The sequence below is a fragment of the Mobula birostris genome, chromosome 1 (assembly GCF_030028105.1).
Source record: "Mobula birostris isolate sMobBir1 chromosome 1, sMobBir1.hap1, whole genome shotgun sequence".
Lineage (NCBI taxonomy): Eukaryota > Metazoa > Chordata > Chondrichthyes > Myliobatiformes > Myliobatidae > Mobula > Mobula birostris.
Window position 1 is genome coordinate 39,002,803 of NC_092370.1, and position 21,770 is coordinate 39,024,572.

Genomic DNA, 21,770 nt, shown 5'->3' on the forward strand with positions numbered 1-21,770 from the left:
CCTGCCTTAGCCCTTATATTTTCCAATTCAGGTGGTAACTAAATGGAAGATCCTCTTTTGTGCTATTAAATCCTTTGATTCTTTATTGAACTTATTTACAGATATAATCCTGAAAACTTGATTTGATTAATGAAACTACCTTTACCTATCTAATCAAGAATTTGTAAAATATTATAGAACCGAACAGATGTGCAATGTCAGCATCGATGGCAGAAAGTTTTGAATCCAGAATTAATAAAAGGACCATGGACCAAAGAAGAAGATCAAAAGGTAAGAAGAATTTAAACCTGAATTATCAGTCAACAATCAGGATGGTAATGTGGTAAACTGGATCAGCAAATTTGTGGATGACACCAAAACTGAGGGTGTAGTGGACAATGATGAAGACTATCAAAGCTTGCAGTGGCATATGGACCAGCTAGAAAAATGGGTTGAAAAATGGCAAATGGAATTTAATAGAACATAGAACAGCACAGTACAGGCCCTTTGGCCCACATTGTTGTGCCGACCCTCAAACCCTGCCTCCCATATAAGTCCCCACCTTAGATTCCTCCATATACCTGTCCAGTAGTCTCTTAAACTTCACTAGTGTATCTGCCTCCACCACTGATTCAGGCAGTGCATTCCACGCACCAACCACTCTGAGTAAAAAACCTTCCTCTAATGTCCCCCTTGAACTTCCCACCCCTTACCTTAAAGCCATGTCCTCTTGTATTGAGCAGTGGTGCCCTGGGGAAGAGGCGCTGGCTATCCACTCTATCTATTCCTCTTATTATCTTGTACACCTCTATCATGTCTCCTCTCATCCTCCTTCTCTCCAAAGAGTAAAGCCCTAGCTCCCTTAATCTCTGATCATAATGCATACTTTCTAAACCAAGCAGCATCCTGGTAAGTCTCCTCTGTACCCTTTCCAATGCTTCCACATCCTTCCTGTAGTGAGGTGACCAGAACTGGACACAATACTCCAAGTGTGGCCTAACCAGAGTTTTATAGAGCTGCATCATTACACCGCGACTCTTAAACTCTATCCCTCGACTTACGAAAGCTAACACCCCATAAGCTTTCTTAACTACCCTATCCACCTGTGAGGCAACTTTCAGGGATCTGTGGACATGTACCCCGAGATCCCTCTGCTCCTCCACACTACCAAGTATCCTGCCATTTACTTTGTACTCTGCCTTGGAGTTTGTCCTTCTAAAGTGTACCACCTCACACTTCTCCGGGTTGAACTCCATCTGCCACTTCTCAGCCCACTTCTGCATCCTATCAATGTCTCTGCAATCTTTGACAATCCTCTACACTATCTACAACACCACCAATCTTTGTGTCGTCTGCAAACTTGCCAACCCACCCTTCTACCCCCACATCCAGGTTGTTAATAAAAATCACGAAAAGTAGAGGTCCCAGAACAGATCCTTGTGGGACACCACTAGTCACAATCCTCCAATCTGAATATACTCCCTCCACCACCACCACCCTCTGCCTTCTGCAGGCAAGCCAATTCTGAATCCACCTGGCCAAACTTCCCTGGATCCCATGCCTTCTAACTTTCTGAATAAGCCTACCGTGTGGAACTTTGTCAAATGCCTTATTAAAATCCATATAGATCACATCCACTGCACTACCCTCATCTATATGCCTGGTCACCTCCTCAAAGAACTCTTTCAGGCTTGTAGACAGAGTGAGGTGTTGTACTTTGGGAGGACCAACCAGGTTAGATCTTGGGTGGTAAGTGGCAGGGCACTAAGGATTGCAGTAGAACAGAGGAATTTAGAAATACAGATCCATACTTTGAAAGTGGTGCCACTGTTTTTGGAACGTTGGCCTTCACAAGTCAATGTATTGAGTTCAGGAGCTGGGATGTTATGTTGAAATTACATAACAAGTTGGTGATGCATAATTTGGAGTATTATAACAATTTTGGTCATCAATTTACAAGGATGTCACTGGGACTTGAGGACCTGAGTTATAAAGTTGAATAGCTTAGGACTCTCTTCCCTAGAACATAGAAGATTGAGGGGAGATTTGATAGAGGTATACAAAATTATGAGGGGTATAGATAGGGTAAATGCAAGCAAATTTTTTTCACTGATGTTGGGTGAGACTACAACTAGAGGTCATGAAGGGTGAAAGGTGAAATATTTAAGGGGAACATAAGGAACTTCTTCACTCTGAGGGTGGAGGGACTGTAGAACGACCTGCCAGTGCAAATGGTGGTGCAGGGTCAATTTCAATAGTTAAGAGAAATTTGGGCAGGTATATGGATGGGTATGGAAAGTGCAGGTCGATGGGTCTAGGCAAATTAATGGTTTGGCACAGACTAGATAGGCCGAAGGGCCTATTTCTATGATGTAGTGTTCTATGACTCTATGAAACTACCATAGGTATATCATAGTTTATCAGACCAGTCAATTTGTTTCAATCTCAAATCTTTTGTACATATTTTGCCATAAGACATAGAGGCAGAATTAGGCCATTTAGCACATCACATCTGCTCTGCCATTCAATCATGGTTGATTTGCTTTCCCTCTCATCTCCATCGTCCTGTCTCCTCCGTGTAACCTTTGATGCCCATACTAATCAAACTAATCAAGAATCTATCAACCTTTACTTTAAATGTACCCAGTGACTTGCCCTCTGCTGCCGTCTGTGGTAATGAATTCCACAGATTCATCACCTTTTGGCTAAATAAATTCTCTCTCATCTCTGTAAGAGGACATTATTCCATTCTGAGGGTGTACCCTCTGGTCCTAAACAGTCTTGCTATTGGAAGCACCCTCTCCATGTCTGCTTTTCAATATTTGATTGGTAGCAGTGAGATGCTTCCTCATTCTTCTAAATTCCAGTGAGTACACACTCCATGTTCCACATACATTAACCCTTTCATTCCAAGGATCAAACTCATGAACCTCTTCTGTAACACCTCCAACACTTCCTTTCTTAGATATGGGCACAAAACTGCTCTCAATACTCCATATGCAGCCTGGCCAATGCCTTATAAAGCTTCAGCATTACATTCTCGTTTTTATATTTTAGTCCTGAAATTAATGCTAACAATGCATTTGCCTTCCTTATTACAGACTTGATATGCAAATGAACCCTTAGGGAATTGTGCACTAGGACTCCCAATTCCCTTTGCACCTCCAATTTCTGAATTCCCCTCCATGTACAAAATTATCTATGTCTTTTTCCTTCTACCAAAGTGCATAACCATACAATTCCCTGCACTGTATTTAATCTGTTCTTCCTTTCACCATTCTCCTAATCTTTCCATGTCCTTCTACAGATACTGCTGCTTCCTGAGCATTACCTGCCCCTCTACCTGTCTTTGTATCATCTGCAAGCTTGGCCACAAGCCATCAATTTTGTCATCTAGATCATTAATGTATAATGTGAAAAGCAGCAAACTCAATACTGACCCCTGTGGAACACCATTGTTATTGGCAGCCAGCCAGAAAAGGCTCCATTTATTCCCACTTTGCTTTCTGCCTATCAGCCAATCTTGTGTCCATGCTAGTATCTTTGCTGTAATACCATGGGCTCTTGTTTAGCAGTAGGTTTTGTACAACATCCACTGACACTCTTCTTGTCTATCCTGCCTGTTAAACTTACTCAAAGAATTTCAACATGCTTGTAAGGCAAGATTTCATCTTAAGGAAGCCATGCTGACTTTGGCCTATTTTATCATGTACCTAAGTGGTCTATAATTTCTTGTCTTTTGCCTCCTTCTGTGTAAAAGTGGACCCATGCCTATCTTTTTAAAAATGATGTCTCTTCTTTCCGGAAGAAGTTTTAAATATGTGAAGAAAAATATACACTTAATACTGTAGAGATTTTTCAATAATGTATCCCTGATTTCTGTATTTTTGACTAGACATACAGGTCGACACCATGTTATTTTTTATGTAAAGTTTCTAAGGGTAAATGTTACAATTTTTCATTATTATTGCAAGCTATCATTATAAAAGATAGAGGTTATTCCTTCCCTGGAAAAGAATATGCAAGCCATTTCTTCTTTTGTGCAGCTAAATTTATAGCTACATAGAGATGTAGCTCTATCCTGTATATCATGATTGTACTGGGAAAGCAGGGCTCATTAGTGCAATGCTGTTCTCTTTGGAGTGTGACCTAGCAATTGGAAGTGGTAGAACCTACTTGGGTTTGGATAGGAAGTGTATTGTAACACAGTTAAGTTTGAAACCGGTCTGAGTGCTATGCTGGTAAGTCTTGGCAATTTATCCCTGTAGGAAGATTTTTTTGTAATATTGCTGTATGTACTTTGTTTCTGTTCAATATTTTGTGTTTTGTCCTTGTCCAGATTAATAGCATGTTTGAGAATGTTATGTTTATAGAAATGATTGGATATGGGGGAAAAAGAATAATCACTTGCATTCCTTTTGAGTTTAGATTGTTTTTTTTTAATCCAATTATACATAATTGGATACGTGGCTCTGGATTCTGTCTGTAATAATAGGGTTGAAAGAAACTAATCGATGTTCATCTTTGTTACATTGTTGCAGATCAGGTATTTTCAGGATTGTGTGCATGTGTATTTCATTGTGGAGTTTCTGAAGCTGCTGCTTCTGGCTCTGCTATTTTGTATCCTACACTTCCACATTTCAGGGAAAAGAAATAAACCAATGAGAATATCAAATACTGACAAAGCAGATTTACTGTGAAATACTCTGAAAATGAATTCTTAATGGTTTTCTAAGTTACGATCACTGTAAACTGCCTGGCCATAAACAAGCTTTTCTTGGTGGTCTACAAATTCTGTAGGATAAATGTTCCAAGATATAGTATTTTATTTTCTCTCTCAATTTAAGCTTCCATCTTAATTGTGTGTATTTTCAAATGTTGATTTAATAGTATGAAATGTTTTTGTATTATAATAGCTGTTAATGAAAAATTTTCAATGTGATTGGCAGCTCAGTCAGCATGTTGACATTAGTATTGTTGAATAGCACAGGTCTTCTTAATTAATATCTGCAGTAACTTTGTTAGAAAAAAGATTCCAAAATCTTTTTGATTCAATTTTCTTCAAGGTCAGTGATGAGTGTTGTCTGTTTGCTGTCAATAGTAAAATTCAGACTGGTTAAATTGAGCTGGATTCAACTTGCTGTCTGCAGTGGCTATTTGCTTGTAATGACCTGGTCTGTATTCTAGAGCAGGGGTCCCCAACCTTTTCTGCACCGCGGACCGGCCGACTTGGTGGGGGGGGGGTTAATCACGACCAGAATATAGGTGATAAGTCAACTATAAGTCACTTACAAGTGGCTAATAGTCATAGTCATACTTTATTGATCCCGGGGGAAATTGGAAATATACTCAATTTTGTTTTTAAAAGGGTTTATCTAATGAATTTAATATTAAACACACAGCGCATATTTTCCTCGCGTGAATATAGTGATAAGTCAATAGCATCATAACATTTTAAGTAACGTTTGGATATTAAACACACAGCGCATGTTTTCCTTGTATGAACATATAAAATCATTGCAACACACCAATATCGCTGAATCAGTGGGAGCCCTGGGCTTGTTTTCCTGAAACAAGACAGACCCATCGAGGGGTGATGGGAGACAGCAATACTCGAAGGGGGTTCCTTATGTCCAGTCTATTCCGCAATTTAGTTTTTGTTGCATTCATGACAGAAAACCCCACTTCACAGAGATATGATGTTGGAAATGGAGGCAACGTTTTCAGTGCTTTTGTGGCTATCTCAGGATATTCAGCCTTGACTTTGATCCAGAATGCTGGCAGAGATCTTATGTCAAACATACTTTTCAGCCCACCGTCATTAGCTAACTTGAGGAATTTATCTTCTTCCCATGCTGACATGGATGATTCACTAGGGACATGCACAAATGGGTCACAGACCCATTCCTTTGCACGTCTTGGGTCATTTGCAGTTGGGAAGTAATGCTCGAATTCTGTCGACAGCGAAGATAGGTGATCGCGCACCAGCTGTGAGAAGGACGGTGCAGCCTCAGTCTCTCCCAAAATCCCGGCGAATGTTGGGAATATGTCAAATATGCCCCTGTCCACTCGCCGTCCCCACAGTTCCAGTTTGGCTTTGAGAGCAGACACTTTATCTGCCAACTTGAAGACAGGTGTCATTCTCCCCTGAGGTGACAAATTGAGTTCATTGAGCAAATTGAAGATGTCACACAGATAAGCGAGTTTTGCTATCCACTCCTCGTCACTGAAGTGTGCTGCCAATAGTGACTTTTTTCCTGAAAGAAATCTCTGTAGCTGCTCTCTTATCTCAAAAACCCTGGTTAGGGCTCTCCTCCTAGATAGCTACCTGACTTCAGTGTGTTTGAGAAAGCGTTTGTGCTCTGCATCCATTTCCTCGCAAAGATGCTCAAACAGACATGAGTTAAGGGGTTTTGCTTTGGTGTGATTGATAAATTCAACAACGTCACTCAATATGCTGTTAAGATCAGGTGATATTTTTTGGCTAGCCAGCATTTTCCTGTGTATGACACAGTGTGTAGGCTGGCATTCAGGAGCAACCTCTTTGACTTGGGTAGTGAAACCAGACAGCCGACCAGTCAAAGCTGCAGCCCAGTCTGTGCATATTCCAACACAGAATGACCAGTCCAGTTTGCCTGACATGTAGTCATTCAAAGACTTGAATAGTTCTGCCCCAGTTATGTTAGTTGGCAGCGGCAGTGCACACAACGTATCCTCGTGCGTGTCGTCTTGAGATATATATCGCACATAAACCAGCAGTATTGCCTTGTTGTCGACATCGGTAGACTCGCCGACCTGGATAGCATACCACGGTGACTCGTTAAGCCGTTCCAACAGCTGTGCTTCGATGTCCTCCGTTGTATCATCGATTCTCCTTGAAACTGTGGAAACTGAAAGAGAAACCTGTACCATCTTGTTAGTTGCAGCTTCTACCAGCAGTTCACGGCACATGTCCTTGGCAGCAGACAGAATCAATTCTTCACCAACAGTGAAAGGCTTCTTGGCCTTACCAATACGGCTAGCCACTAAGTACGATGCTCTCAGGGCAGCAGCATTTGTGGAGGTGGTGACTCTTGTCATGTGTGACGCCAAGCAGAGGTACCGGACGGATGATGCTAATGAGAGAGATAAGAAAGACAACGGAGAAACATTCAAAATGCTAATAAGAGAGAAGAGAGGGATTAACGGGAAAGAAACACAATTCAGATATTGACAGACCGGTTGCTTTGAACCTGAACTGTTTGAAGTTTGATGGACAGGTGATACCCCAGCAGGGGGATAAAAGGAGCAGGTTTGCTAAGGCACGAGACACACCATGAGACCCTGGAAAGAGCAGTGTGCCCCCACAAGTGGGTGGGAGTTTGGAGGACTGGTTGGCAGGAACCGACCAGGGGCTCACAGGGTGTAAAGGTACGATCGGTGGAACCTGGGGTGTGTGTTCGCCCTTGCCTGGGTGCCGGGTTCACCACAGAAGAACGATCGTATCCAGAACGGAAGGGTCACAGTCGGTGACCACAGCGGGATTAGAAGACGTCAAACGGTCTGCCCGAAACCAACTGCGAAGACATCAAAAGGTCTGCCTGAAACCAAATTGCATATCTCTCTCTCTCTTGCATATCTCTCTCTCTCTCTCTCTCTCCCCCTCCCCCAACGGTACGACAACAGCGATTACCGCGAACTGCACTAAACTGAACTGAACTGAACTCTGCTTCACTTAAGACTGATCATGTTACCCCTAGACTGCGATAGAGCTTGGTTGATTCCTATTACCCTAGTTCTGTGCATATGTGTGTATTATCATTGCCTTCCTGTTACATTTATATCCTTACGATTAGTGTACTGTATTACTTATTTTTTAATAAAACTTTATTAGTTCCTAGTAATCCAGACTCCGACGAGCATTCCATTTCTGCTAGTTTGGCAACCCAGTTACAGGGTACGTAACACTCTCAGCACTTGCTTCTGTCCCGCTTGCTCACATTTTTTCCGCTCAAAAAACTCGACGGGTTTGTCTTTAAGTGCTGGGTGCTTGGACTCAAGGTGCCGAAGCAGTTTTGAGGCCTTCATTGCCTCATTAGACAGCTTGTCTCCACATATCACACACAGGGGGCTTGGAGCGTGTGAGTCACCGTTTGCAATAAAGCCAAGTTTTATGTATGACTTGTCGTAGTTTCTGTTGAAGGAAGCTTTCTTTTTTTTTTTTTGCAGTCTTGACCTCAGCTGTCATTAGGCCTTTTATGTCCCCTACCACCTCTTCCAAAGAAACTCTCAAGCGACATTTGTTTTTTTACTCATTGAGTAGTTGTAAGTTAATGACCGACTGATGACCTCGCGTGCATTCAAGTTCAACAGTGGGCGTGACAGGGAATGAGGAAAGGTGCAGCTGACTCATATCGTTTCATATTGCCAAATCAGATTGTTTCCTCGCGGCCTGGTAGCACATGCTTTGTGGCCTGGTGGTTGGGGACCACTGTTCTAGAGGACAGGCTGGTGACTTCTGCCCAGAGGCAAGATGTGGGTTGTGACCAGGCCTCTGATGGCATACCATTGAGACCTAGAACCAAAATACCATAACTGGAGCTAAGGGGTGAAGACTTAATTTCATTTTAAAATATCCCTAGAAGCTAGAAACACTTTAAAAAAAATTATGAATTTTTTTTTAAATAATTAAGTAATCAAACTGCTTGAAAAATTGAGAATAGAGTTAATGAAGCAAATTAAAACATTTAAAGTAACCAGAAATAGTAAGAATATTCTTCATTAAAACGATGGACTGAAATAACCTTTACCAATCTTTCACGGGACAGCTGCATTGGATCCCCCAGAATAATGCCTTGAGAATCTTGGCATGTCCAATCTTCATGGCAAGGCCTGCTCTAGTCTGCACCTATCTAGGACAGCTGAAAGTTGGCAATTCCCTTAAGTTCTGATGTATACATCAACAGTTAGCATTCAATATGATCTATGTGGCAATGCTAATCCAGATGTGTATGTTTTAAGGATAAATTTAAGCTTTTGAGAAACTATTTGCATGGAATTTCCATTTAAAATTTTGAAATAACACAGAATTTAACTTGTCTTGTTTTGTGAACTGGAGAGGAAATCACATAGAAACATACGAGTAATTCATATTAATTGATCATTTGACTAAGTAAATGAGAAGCTAGACCATATAGATAAGGTATTCTCTCATTCCCATGAGACGACTAAATTTAGCTGCATTGGTAGATATTTGAATTGAGGATAGGTTTCTGAAAGTAAATTTTTCATAATTTTCTCACCTAAGCTTATAAGAAAAGAATATGTATTTGTGTAAGAGGATACCAACATTTATAGGCTGTACCTCGGGAGAGTTAATGCATTAAGGATGGAAGAAATTTGAGGATGATGAAAAAGAAAATATTCTATATATCACAAAATCTAAATGAAAATTTACATAAGATCTCCTGTTTGGGATTATCAGATAATTTTTCTTTTGCTAATCAGGCTAATTTTATTTCAAACAGTACAATGTATGGAATTGGATACTTGTGGTATAATATTTCAACTTTACTTTTGTTCTGCCTTATCACAGGTAATTGAATTAGTGCAGAAATATGGTCCAAAAAGATGGTCACTAATTGCTAAATACCTAAAAGGCAGGATTGGAAAACAGTGTCGGGAAAGGTGGCACAATCATTTAAATCCTGAAGTCAAAAAGTCTTCTTGGACAGAAGAAGAAGATAAAATAATATATGAAGCACATAAGCGTCTTGGAAATCGTTGGGCAGAGATAGCAAAATTGCTTCCTGGAAGGTATGTTAAGTGATTTATTGCAAGGTAAACAACAGGAATTCTGCAGATGCTGGAAATTCAAGCAACACACGTCAAAGTTGCTGGTGAATGCAGCAGGCCAGGCAGCATCTCTAGGAAGAGGTACAGTCGACGTTTCAGGCCGAGACCCTTCGTCAGGACGAAGGGTCTCGGCCTGAAACGTCGACTGTACCTCTTTCTAGAGATGTTGCCTGACCTGCTGTGTTCACCAGCAACTTTGATGTGTATTGCAAGGTAAATTATTTTTGATAGAAAATGTTCCAGGAAATTAGTATTTTTCTGTTGCTGTATTCAATACAAGGTCAAAAAGTTCTAAATTATTACTAATTGCATACTTTTTAATTTCTCTGAGCAGCTCCAGTGATGTGCTTTTTTAATAATATAGCAGGGCACCCCACTGGATTGCTTTTTTAGGCTTCTCAACTTTTTCAGCATCTGGGTTACATTGGCTATTTCAGAGGTTATTTAAGAATTTACTGTACGTTGGCATGTTTGAAGTCACAGACATAATAGATTTCATCCTATGAAGGGTATTAATGAACCAGATGGATTTATAAAATCAGACTGTTTTGAAGTCATTACTTTTTCTTTCCAAAATTCTAGATTATTGAATAATTCCAGTATCACAGCAGCCAGGACAGTTTTTGAATTCTATTTTATAAATTGTTAATTCAGACCTCTGAACTGCTAATCGAGAAATTTAACCATTGCAACCCATAGGTTGTTCCTTACTCTTCTTCATTATCACATCAAAAGTGTCAGTGATCACTGTTCTACAAGTTTTCTGCAACCAATATTAAGCCCACCTCTTATCTCACATCAAGCAACATCTTCACTGGGCTAAAAGACACACTGTTCAAAAGAATTCTGCATACATTTCAGATATTGTATTTCAAAGTTCAAAGTAAATTTATTATCAAAGTACATATATGTCATCATATACTGCACAACCCTGAGATTAATTTTCCTGTGGGCATACTCAATAAATCCATAATAAAATAATAACCCTAATAGAATCGATGAAAGACTGAACCAAGAGGGCAGACAAACAGTGTGCAAAAGACAACAAACTATGCAAATGCAAAAAGAAAAAAAAAGTAAAAAATAAATAAATAAGCAATAAATATCGAGAACAACGCCCTTGAAGGTTATGGGAAGTTCATTGATGGGGCGAATGAAGCTGAAATTAACTCCTCTGGTTCAAGAGCCTGATAGTTGAGGGGTAATGACTGTTCCTGAACCTGGTGGTGTGAGTCCTGAGGCTCCTGTACCCTCTGTATGACGGCAGCAGCAAGAAGAGAGAATGACCTGGATGGTGGAGGTGATCCCTGATGATGGGTGCTGCTTTCCTGTGACAGTGCTCCATGTAGATGTGCCCATTGGTAGGGAGGGTTTTGCCTATGATGGTCTAGGCTGTGTCCACTACTTTTTGTAGGTGTTTCCATACCAGGCGGCAATGCAGCTAGTCAATACTCTCCAACATACATCTACAGAAGTTTGTCAAAGTCATGTCGCATTTTCGTAAACTTGTAGAGGTGCTGCCATGCTTTCTTCATTATGGCACTTACATGCTAGGCCCAGGGCAGGTACTCGGAAACACTGAATTTAAAGTTACTGACTGTTTCCGCCTCTGATCCCTTGATGAGGACTGGCTCGTGGACCTCCGATTTCCTCTTCCTGAAGTCTAAAATCAGCTCCTCAGTCTTGCTGACATTGAGTAAGAGCTTGTTGTGGCACCACTCAGCCAGGTTTTCAATCTTCCTCCTATATGCTGATCTGTCACCACCTTTGATCCAGCCCTATTCTAACCAATATAAGGGAAGCTGATGTTCCATCCACCCCACTCAGCAATATCAAATCTCCAGGTTCTCCAATCAATCTTTATAACTGTAGTCCGTTACCCCAGGAGCTATTCTTGTAAGTCTTTTCTTGATCCTCTCTCGTGTGCATGTTCTTTCTGCAAAATAGCAATCAGAATTTACACCACACTCAGTTGAGGCCAGGCCAGTATTTTATAATATTTATAGAACATAGAATAGTACAGCACAGTACAGGCCCTTCGGCCCACAATGTTGTGCCGACCGTCAAACCCTGCCTCCCATATAACCCCCCCCCCCTTAAATTTCTCCATATACCTGTCTAGTAGTCTCCTAAATTTCACTAGTGTATCTGCCTCCACCACTGACTCAGGCAGTGCATTCCACGCACCAACTCTCTGAGTAAAAAAACTTCCTCTAATATCCCCCTTGAACTTCCCACCCCTTACCTTAAAGCCATGTCCTCTTGTATTGAGCAGTGGTGCCCTGGGGAAGAGGTGCAGGCTGTCCGCTCTATCTATTCCTCTTAATATCTTGTACACCGCTATCATGTCTCCTCTCATCCTCCTTCTCTCCAAAGAGTAAAGCCCTAGCTCCCTTAATCTCTGATCATAATGCATACTCTCTAAACCAGGCAGCATCCTGGTAAGTCTCCTCTGTACCCTTTCCAATGCTTCCACATCCTTCCTATAGTGAGGTGACCAGAACTGGACACAATACTCCAAGTGTGGCCTAACCAGAGTTTTATAGAGCTGCATCATTACCTCGCGACTGTTGAACTCTGTCCCTCAACTTATGGAGGCTAACACCCCATAAGCTTTCTTAACTACCTTATCTACCTGTGAGGCAACTTTCAGGGATCTGTGGACATGTACCCCCAGATCCCTCTGCTCCTCCACACTACCAAGTATCCTGCCATTTCCTGCATCCGGTGCTCCCGATGTGGCCTTTTATATATTGGCGAGACCCGACGCAGACTGGGAGACCGCTTTGCTGAACATCTACGCTCTGTCCGCCAGAGAAAGCAGGATCTCCCAGTGGCCACACATTTTAATTCCACATCCCATTCCCATTCTGACATGTCTATCCACGGCCTCCTCTACTGTAAAGATGAAGCCACACTCAGGTTGGAGAAACAACACCTTATATTCCGTCTGGGTAGCCTCCAACCTGATGGCATGAACCTTGACTTCTCTAACTTCCGCTAAGGCCCCACCTCCCCCTCGTACCCCATCTGTTACTCATTTTTATGCACACATTCTTTCTCTCACTCTCTTTTTTCTCCCTCTGTCCCTCTGAATATACCTCTTGCCCATCCTCTGGGTCCCCCCCCCCCGTCTTTCTTCCCGGACCTCCTGTCCCATGATCCTCTCGTATCCCCTTTTGCCTATCACCTGTCCAGCTCTTGGCTCTATCCCTCCCCCTCCTGTCTTCTCCTATCATTTTGGATCTCCCCCTCCCCCTCCAACTTTCAAATCCCTTACTCACTCTTCCTTCAGTTAGTCCTGACGAAGGGTCTCGGCCTGAAACGTCGACTGCACCTCTTCCTACAGATGCTGCTTGGCCTGCTGCGTTCACCAGCAACTTTGATGTGTGTATCCTGCCATTTACTTTGTTCTCTGCCTTGGAGTTTGTCCTTCCAAAGTGTACCACCTCGCACTTCTCTGGGTTGAACCCATCTGCCACTTCTTAGCCCATTTCTGCATCATTTCAATGTCTCTCTCTGTAATCTTCGACAATCCTCTACACTATCCACAACACCACCAACCTTTGTGTCGTCTGCAAACTTGCCAACCCACCCTTCTACCCCCACATCCAGGTTGTTAATAAATTTGAGCATAATTTCCCTGCTTTTATTAACAATGGCACAGAAAATAAAGTTCAAAATTATATATGCTTTAATTACTGCTTTCTCATCCTGCCATCCTGCATCCAGTGATACTGGCACCCATATTCTTCAGATTTTTCTGCTCCTCTTCTTTATTAGAACAGTATCCTTTATTTTATATTGTTTCCTCATTCTTATCAAAATGAGAAACCTTACATTTCTTTTTATTAACCTTTTATCTGCAATGCATTTTCCACCAACCTCTCATCATCCTGCTGCAGCCTATCAATAACTTCCTTGAAGTTCAAAATATGGCCAAGTGTTGTCATCTGAAACTTTAGAAATAGTATTTTGCACCTCCAAGTTTAGGTCAATAATATGGATCAATGAAAAAACATAGCCAGCATAATTCCCTTAAGGAACATCATTGTTTATTTTCTTCCACTCCAAAAAAAAAACTGTTCACTGTAATTCCACACAAATTGCTGGAGGAACTCAGCAGGCCAGGCAGCACCCGTGGAAAAGAGTAAGCAGTTGAAGTTTCAGGCTGAGACCCTTCATCAGGATTGGTTCTCTTGCTCACTGTAATTATCTAGTTTCTGTTACTTAGCTATTTTCATGTTAATTCGATCAATGTTCCTTTTATGTCTTGCTTTTCAGTTTACTAAGTCTATTTTGTAATACTTTATCAAAAATCTCCTAGAAGTCTATGTATGTCACGTGTTCTGAGTTGATCCATTTTTCTCTAGGTAACTATTAATACTTATAAAAGTTTTCCCACTACTGAGGTTAAGCTGACTGGCTTATCCTTGTGACCTTGTTCATAAGAGGGAGTAATATTTGCTGCTTTCTAGTCCTGTAACTCCAGCCTTTATCCAAGGAGCAAGTTTATGTGCAATGTTCTTCATTTTCTCCTGTACCTCACTCAAATCCTAGGATACACCCCACCTGGTCTGACTGACTTGCCTACTTTTTCAACTAACTTTTCTAATGCCTCCATGCTATCACTTTTTAACCTCCCTCATTTCTTGGCTATCTCTTCCTTCATCATTATTTTGAAGCACCTTGCTGAAGACAGATGGAAAGTACTTATTTAGTGCCCTGATCATTCCCATTTTTATCCTTTAATAGGCACCACTCATCCTTTTATTGTTTATATTCTTATAGAATAGAGCTCTTAGTTCTACAGTAATATTGGAAATCTGTTATAGATTCTCATTATACCTATTTACTTGTGTTGCTAACTTTATTAGATTTCACCCCTACTATTGCAATCTTCACCATCCTTTAGATGTTAGGGTAATATGAATATGGATAGAATGTTTTAATGGAACAGTTTGAATTAAATTCTATCAATACCTATGTTTAAATGGATGTATTTTAAGCTGTTGTTCATAATAAAACAATTTGATATGAATACTAGAAATTGTTCTATGAAAAGCAATGTTCTTATCCAAGTATCTAGTATTTTGTCTGCTTCTGTGTAATAATAATGTACAGAGCTTTAAGTTTATTTTTAATGCAAATACCTGTCAAATTAAATTTGTATAGAACAGATAATTCAATCAAGAACCACTGGAATTCCACAATGAAAAGGAAGGTTGAGCAAGAAGGATATCTTCAAGAGGCATCCAAGTGTGATCTGCTTCCAAGTATGCAGCAGCAGAAAGTACCACCTCGGACTCCTGTAAACCCAGTGCAGTTCCAGAATCAGCTTTTCATTCCTGTGTCTACTCAAGTAAAATATGCACTTTTTCTTGAGTAATTCATGTGCAGCAGCTTTATTGATGCTGAGTTTTGAATAGACGTTTTAATAATTATGAAATAAAATTGAGTTATCTTATTTTTTTAAAAGGGCCTGAGACATACATACTTGGCTTCAGAAGCACCTTGCATAGATAATTCCACAACAGGATTAACACAAGTAAGAACAATATTTTCTTTTGAATTAATTTACTACTTGTCAGTAAATATACAGTACTAGTCAGACATTTTTAATATCTTGCCAGGTTTCGGATGAGATACTGTTGAAAGGTTTCTGGCATTTTTATGTGATGTTACTCTGCTTTACCTATTTTCTGCTTGGGTTATCCATGATACAACATATGTCTGAATCCAGATACAGGCATTATTTTGAAAATAATTGTGACAACTTCTCATTCAACTTTATTTCAAATTATATTCCATCAATATACAGAACATCCAGCCTCTTAGATTTGTGATCCACTTCAAAGCTTTTGCTCCTTTACATTGCAGTTTAGTACTTAATCTGTTTTTAAAAATACAGTAAAAGCAGAAAAACATTTTTCTGGCCCATTCATTTGATGCTTTCATTTCATGATTCATTAATCCTGTTAAAGGATTATATTTTTTCACAGTGCCAAATTTTAAAAGTTTGTAGCATTGATAACCTTGTAAGTTTATGCACTTGAATGAAAGAGTGAACAACATATCTTCATCTCTTTGTCTGTCACTCCATTTTTGTTCTTTCTCTCTTTTTTTCTCTTGTTACATGTTCATTTCAGCAACCACATATTGATGATGATCCTGATAAAGAGAAAAGAATAAAGGAACTTGAACTACTCTTAATGTCAGCAGAGAATGAAGTCAGAAGGAAACGAGTAGGAGCTGTAAGGATTCTGTGCACTCACCCTTTAGAATTGCTTAGCCTTTTCATCTTGGACTTGCTCTTTTATCCATGCTTTTTTCTTATTTTAGCTTTAGTTGTGTTTCCACTAACCTAGATAATTAAATTTTATTGCAAATTAATATCATTTGAGCAATGGCAGTTTTGTTTTGATGCAGTTAAAGCTATTTGTTTTAATAGGATTGTCCTTTGGAATTTTTGATTTGTGTTTATTTTTGAGCTGCTTTGATTGGATACCTTAATGTGTTTTACAAGTCTAATTGTTTATTTCCGCTGAAGAAAGTGTACATATTTTAAAAGTCAATTATATATTTTAATCACATGGTGCTTTTATGCATTGCTAAAAACAAATTTCTTCAGGGTGGGCTGGGGGCTATGCCCAAGTTGAGCACACTACAGATTTTGAGGATAAGGAAATTTGTCCTGAGCCTCTAAATTTAATCTGGGTCAAAGAATTGGATGGGACCAAGGCAGGGGTGGTTACTGTTGCAGCTGTGATGTAAGAAATAATTCAAAATGTGTGATCCAAATTCTGACATGTGACCAAAATGAGAAAAAGATAATTTTGCATTTTGATCATAAAATCAGAGACCGTCTATTTACATGTACAGTGTCGTTAGGCAACCAAACATTTTGGGAACAGTTAATTAACTGTTGATGAAGGTTTTGCACAGAATAAATCACAACAGAATGTAACTTCAACTGACTACTGAAATAGCAAATTTAGTCAGCTTGGGAAAATTTTGCTTAATATTTTGTGCTCTTAATCGTTGTGGAGGTTTAGCTCAGATGAAAAGCTTGAGTTATCATGCTTGACTGATCTGATTTGAATACTTTTACTGAGAAGGATTGGGGGTTTTGCAATGATGTCATTTATCTGGATTTTCAGAATGAATTTAATAAAATGTCTACATTAGAGGTTTATAGAAGTTGAAGCCCACAGAATAGGGGTCGCTGAGTTTAAAAAAATCAGGATGGGACCAGAAAATTTGAAGTCTTGATAAATACAGTATTTTTACCAAACTGGTGATGGACAATATGCAGTATTATCTGAGAGTTGGTATTTTTAACCTATACTTCTATTTATCTATCCTGTCTATTTTTATCTTTTTATTTCTGGAGCTGCTTTTGTCAGTCTTTTAATGAGGTAGAAGTTATCGCATACTTAAGACTAAATAGATATTTGGAGAATTAAGTATTATGGTGAAAAGGCAGGTGGGTGGCACTGAGTCCACAGGCAGATCAGCCATGATCTTATTTAATGGTAGAGCAGGCTTGACAGCCAGATGGCCACCTCTTGCTCCGAATTCTTGTTTTCTCACAGCCAATAGTACGGTATTCGGAATTCTTTGCATAGTCTATCTGGACTATCCCATGTTTTGACTTTGTCTTTTTCGTGTGTGTGTGTATATAAGACATAGGAGCAGAATTTGGCCATTTGGCCCATCAAGTCTGCTGTACCATTTCTGATTTATTATCCCTCTCAACCCCATCTTCGTGCCTTCTCAACATAACCTTTAATACCCTGACTAACCAAGAACCTATCAACCTCTGCTTAAAATGTACTCCACTTGGCCTCCACAGCTGTTCTTGGCAATAAACTCTACAGGTTCGCCATCCTCTGGCTAAATGAGTGTTCCTGTATTTGAGACTGTGCTCTTTGGTCCTAGATTTCTAGGCCTTTAAACATTCAATAGGTTTCAATGAGATGAGTCTACATGAGGATTGGAGTTCCATATGCTTTATTAATCGCTTTCTCAGCTAACTCAAGCACTGTAGAAGATTTGTGTATATTTCCATCTTAGTTTCTTTCATTCTGCAGCTATTTTAAAATTGTACCATTTAGCCTATATTACTTTGTTCTCTGCAAAAATATGCCACTTGCACTTCAGTGCATTAAACATCCTTGGTGCATGTTTGCTGATTCCACCAGCCAGTGTAATTGAAGTCTTTCTTCTACCATTCTTTTCACTGGTTATTTCTAAGCTTTGTCATCTGTAAGTTTGGAAATAGTTTACAGCAAGCATGTCTGTAGTCCTTAATATATATAGTAATAAATTAAACTTGCTTAAAGCACAAAGCTGACTTATGTTTTTAGCACTGAGGAGAATAGGAGCAGACTTTGTACATTGGAGGAATGAACAGATATAAATTCTCATACATTGAAGTGAGAAGTGACAAGAAGAACAAAAGAAGCTAATAGGGACTAAATGTTACAACAGTAACTTGGCTGCAAAGTGGAAAGATTGAGATGTAAACAATCAGTGGCCACTTTACCAGGCTCCTTTACAGGAGGTATCTAATAAAGTGGCTACTGAGTACATTTGGATAGAGCATATGGTAAAATATGGTAACCAGATTTGGAAGCAATATTCCAGTTGTAGCTCAAAACTCTTTCTATAAAAGATTCAAAATGCTTTGATGGTCTTTAATTGAAATTCAAGACCATCAAAGCATTTTGAATCTTTTATAGAAACAGTTTTGAGCTACAACTGGAATATTGCTTCCAAATCTGGTTACCATATTTTAGGAAGGCTATGAAGAGAAGCTAGGATAATTCCAGGAATGAGAGATTTCAGTTATAAGGATACTTGGAGAAGCTGGTTTTGTTCTCTTTTGACAGGTAGATTGAAAAAGTGTGTTCAGAATTGTGACCTGCTAAATAGGATAAACTACTTCCCTTCAGTAGAGGGACGAGATTCAAATTAGTAAAAATTTCAGGAGTGACATTTGGGTGGAAAACTAGTGTGTCTCCAGTTAAGATATAGGAAGAAGACTGCAGATGCTGGGATTGGGTAAAGAGACAAACTGCTGAAGGAATTCAGTGGGGGAGGGGTGATAGCACACAGGGCCTTTTTGGGTTAAGGCTCTACATCAGGACGTTGGAGAGGACAGATAGGCATTATGAAGAAGAGGGGGGTAGTGGTAAAATAGAGACCCATATGTTATGGGAGGGGTGAAGGATGATAGACTGATGCCAGATGAGGAAGGTGTGGAGGGGGAAGTAGAGGCAAGTGAGTTGTACGTGGAAGCAGATGTTTTTTCTAAAAAAATAAAAAAGGCAAGTTGAGGCTGCACAAAGTATTTTCTTAAGTTTTGCTTGCCCTGTGATGGAAACATCTCTCCATGTCCGCTTGTTACAGGCCTTGCAGTTTCTGGTAGGTGTCACTGAAATCCCCCTTCATCCTTCTGAACTCCACCAGGTCCAGGCTCAGAAGCATCAAGTGCTCCTGATGTTAAGCCTTTCATTCCTGGGATTATTCTTGTGAACTTGGCTTATTTTGTGCATTGAATCTTAATGGAGCAATCAAAAGTCTAATTTCTTTTCTTTTTCACCTAATGTAGCTTCATAAGTTTATTCCCTCTCAATTGCTTATCCAGTAGTTTTTTTTTTTGAAGACACTGATCACCTTCTAGCAGTGAATTCCAAATCATAACTTCTGTAATGTTATTTAAAAGAAAACCTGTAATCCTCTTTTATCTTTGGTTAACCTATGTTTAACAAAAAGAGCTAGGAATCCATGGAGGGTGAAGCATTACTTGAATTCTCACCTCGCATCTTCTGTTCACAGATGCTGCTGGATCAGGTGATTATTTACAGCATTGTTCAATGCTTAATTCAGATTTACAGCATTGGTTTTTGGATAGTTTTCTACAGTAACTCAATCCTTGAACGGTATTCTACCACTCTCCACTGTAAAATAAAACTTACCTGGGACTTTGGTTATTTTAGACCGACAGATTTTCCAGGTTATTGAATATTATTCATTCTCCAAAACACTTTTAATGTGTGTTTGGAGAAGATATTATACGGCAACATTTTGGGGAAGCTAATAAATTTAAGGAAAACAGGGGAGATAAAACTATGTAGATTTCAAGGGAAGACTGAACCAGATAGGTTTAAAAGAAGCACAGGAGCTGGGGGCCCAATAAGTTTCCAAGGAGTGCAGGAATTGGTGCTCCAGTGAGTATTCAGGGAGCATGGGAACTAGTGCTCCAATATGTAGTTGGGGAACACAGAAACAGAAAACGTTTCTGCATTCCAATGTGTGTCAGAGAGTGTGGGAATTGGAGACCCTACAAATAGAAATTAATCTGGTGACCCAGGATCTGAAACAGCAGAATTTCCTAATGGTTATCAGAGTTTTACCGCAGAAAGAAGAGATGTCTCCTACCTATCTTATGTAAACCATTCTTGATCATAAATAACAAAGAAATGAGAAGGAGAAAAAGAGTGCTCTTTTGCTTATAAGTGCAATTAAAATTGCATTAACTTGTATTTAAATGCATCACATCCCTAATTTTGAGTTTTTTTTTAGAAAAACGAAATTAAAGGACTGGAGGGAAAGTGTAGGGAAGTTATGAAGGAGTATGAGGTTGTGTGCAATGATAACTCTGATTCTTTGCCTCCTTTTGGAATCACCAGTGTCTCTTGGTTATGCAACTAAAACAACTTCATATGCTATCATTTGAATATAATAACAAAATGCAGAGCAAGTCAGGTGATGCATGTTTCAAACATTCATAGGAGTTAAGAAGACATAGCATTTGTGTTACTAAATGTACCCCAAGTGAGGCTAAGGAAATCACTAGGAATGCGGTGCTGCTTAAAAATTTATTTTGTTGTACAGCTCAACTTTGTCAAACACTTGTGGTAATTATTGATCCCATATATTTGGTAGCAGCATCCAGGCATACTGTTATGTTGAGACTCACACATATAATATTGTTTGCTCAGAAGTGAAATGCTTAGCATTACACAAAATAGTTTACAGAAAGTCAGACTGGAGAAATTAATACTTTATAATCAATATATTTGAAGACTAGAATTATAGTAGTGAAGTACATAAATAAACAAATTAGGAACAAGTGTAGGCTACTTAGCCTCTTCAAGCTTGTGATGTCATTTATGAGGTAATGGCTAATATTAAGGCGACCTCAACTCCTCTCTACACACAGTAATCTTTCACCCTGTTGCTTTTCAATTATCTGTCTATCTCTGCTTTAAAAATAGTCATTGACTCTGCCTCCAAATAAGACTATAAGATATAGGAGCAGAATTAGGTCATTTGGCACATCGAGCCCGCTCTGCCATTTCACCATGGCTGATCCAATTTTCTTCTCAGCCCCAATCTTTTCCCTTCTCACCATATCACTTCATGCCCTGACTAAACAAGAATCTATCAACCTCTCCCTTAAATGTACATAAAGACTTTGCCTCCACAGCTGCCTGTGCAACAAATTCCACACATTCATCACTCTGGCGAAAGGAATTCCTCCATCTCTGTTCTAAAAGGACACCCCTCTACACTGAGGCTGTGTCCTCTGGTCTTAGACTCTCCCACCATAGGAAACATCCACTCCTCATCTACTTTATCAAGGCCTTTCACCATTCAATTTGTTTCAATGACGTCACCCTTGGAATTCTAGTGAATACAGGCCTGGTGTCATCAAATGCTTTTCATGTGACAAGCCATTCAATCCTGGAATCATTTTTATGAACCTCCTTTGAACCCTCTCCAGTTTCAACACATTCTTTCTAAGGTAAAGGGCCCAAAACTGCTCATAATACTCTGAGTGAGGACTCATCAGTGCTTTATAAAGTCTCAACATTACATCCTTGCTTTTAAATTCTAGTCCTCTTGAAATGAATGCTAACATTGCATTTGCCTTCCTCACCACAGAC

The 21,770-nt window shown here is 39.7% G+C and overlaps 1 protein-coding gene across 2 annotated transcripts in view; it reads left to right on the forward strand.

Moving 5' to 3' along the window:
* mybl1 (v-myb avian myeloblastosis viral oncogene homolog-like 1) overlaps positions 1–21,770 on the forward strand; it is a 62,766-nt gene that overhangs the window by 12,204 nt on the left and 28,792 nt on the right. Inside the window, exons 4-8 of one of the 2 annotated variants that reach the window (XM_072254493.1) lie at positions 178–270; positions 9,554–9,774; positions 14,989–15,175; positions 15,293–15,361; positions 15,963–16,067. In XM_072254493.1, the coding sequence (XP_072110594.1) occupies positions 178–270; positions 9,554–9,774; positions 14,989–15,175; positions 15,293–15,361; positions 15,963–16,067 (675 nt within the window). The remainder of the gene's footprint in view (positions 1–177; positions 271–9,553; positions 9,775–14,988; positions 15,176–15,292; positions 15,362–15,962; positions 16,068–21,770) is intronic. The other variant, XM_072254567.1, reaches the window with a different exon arrangement.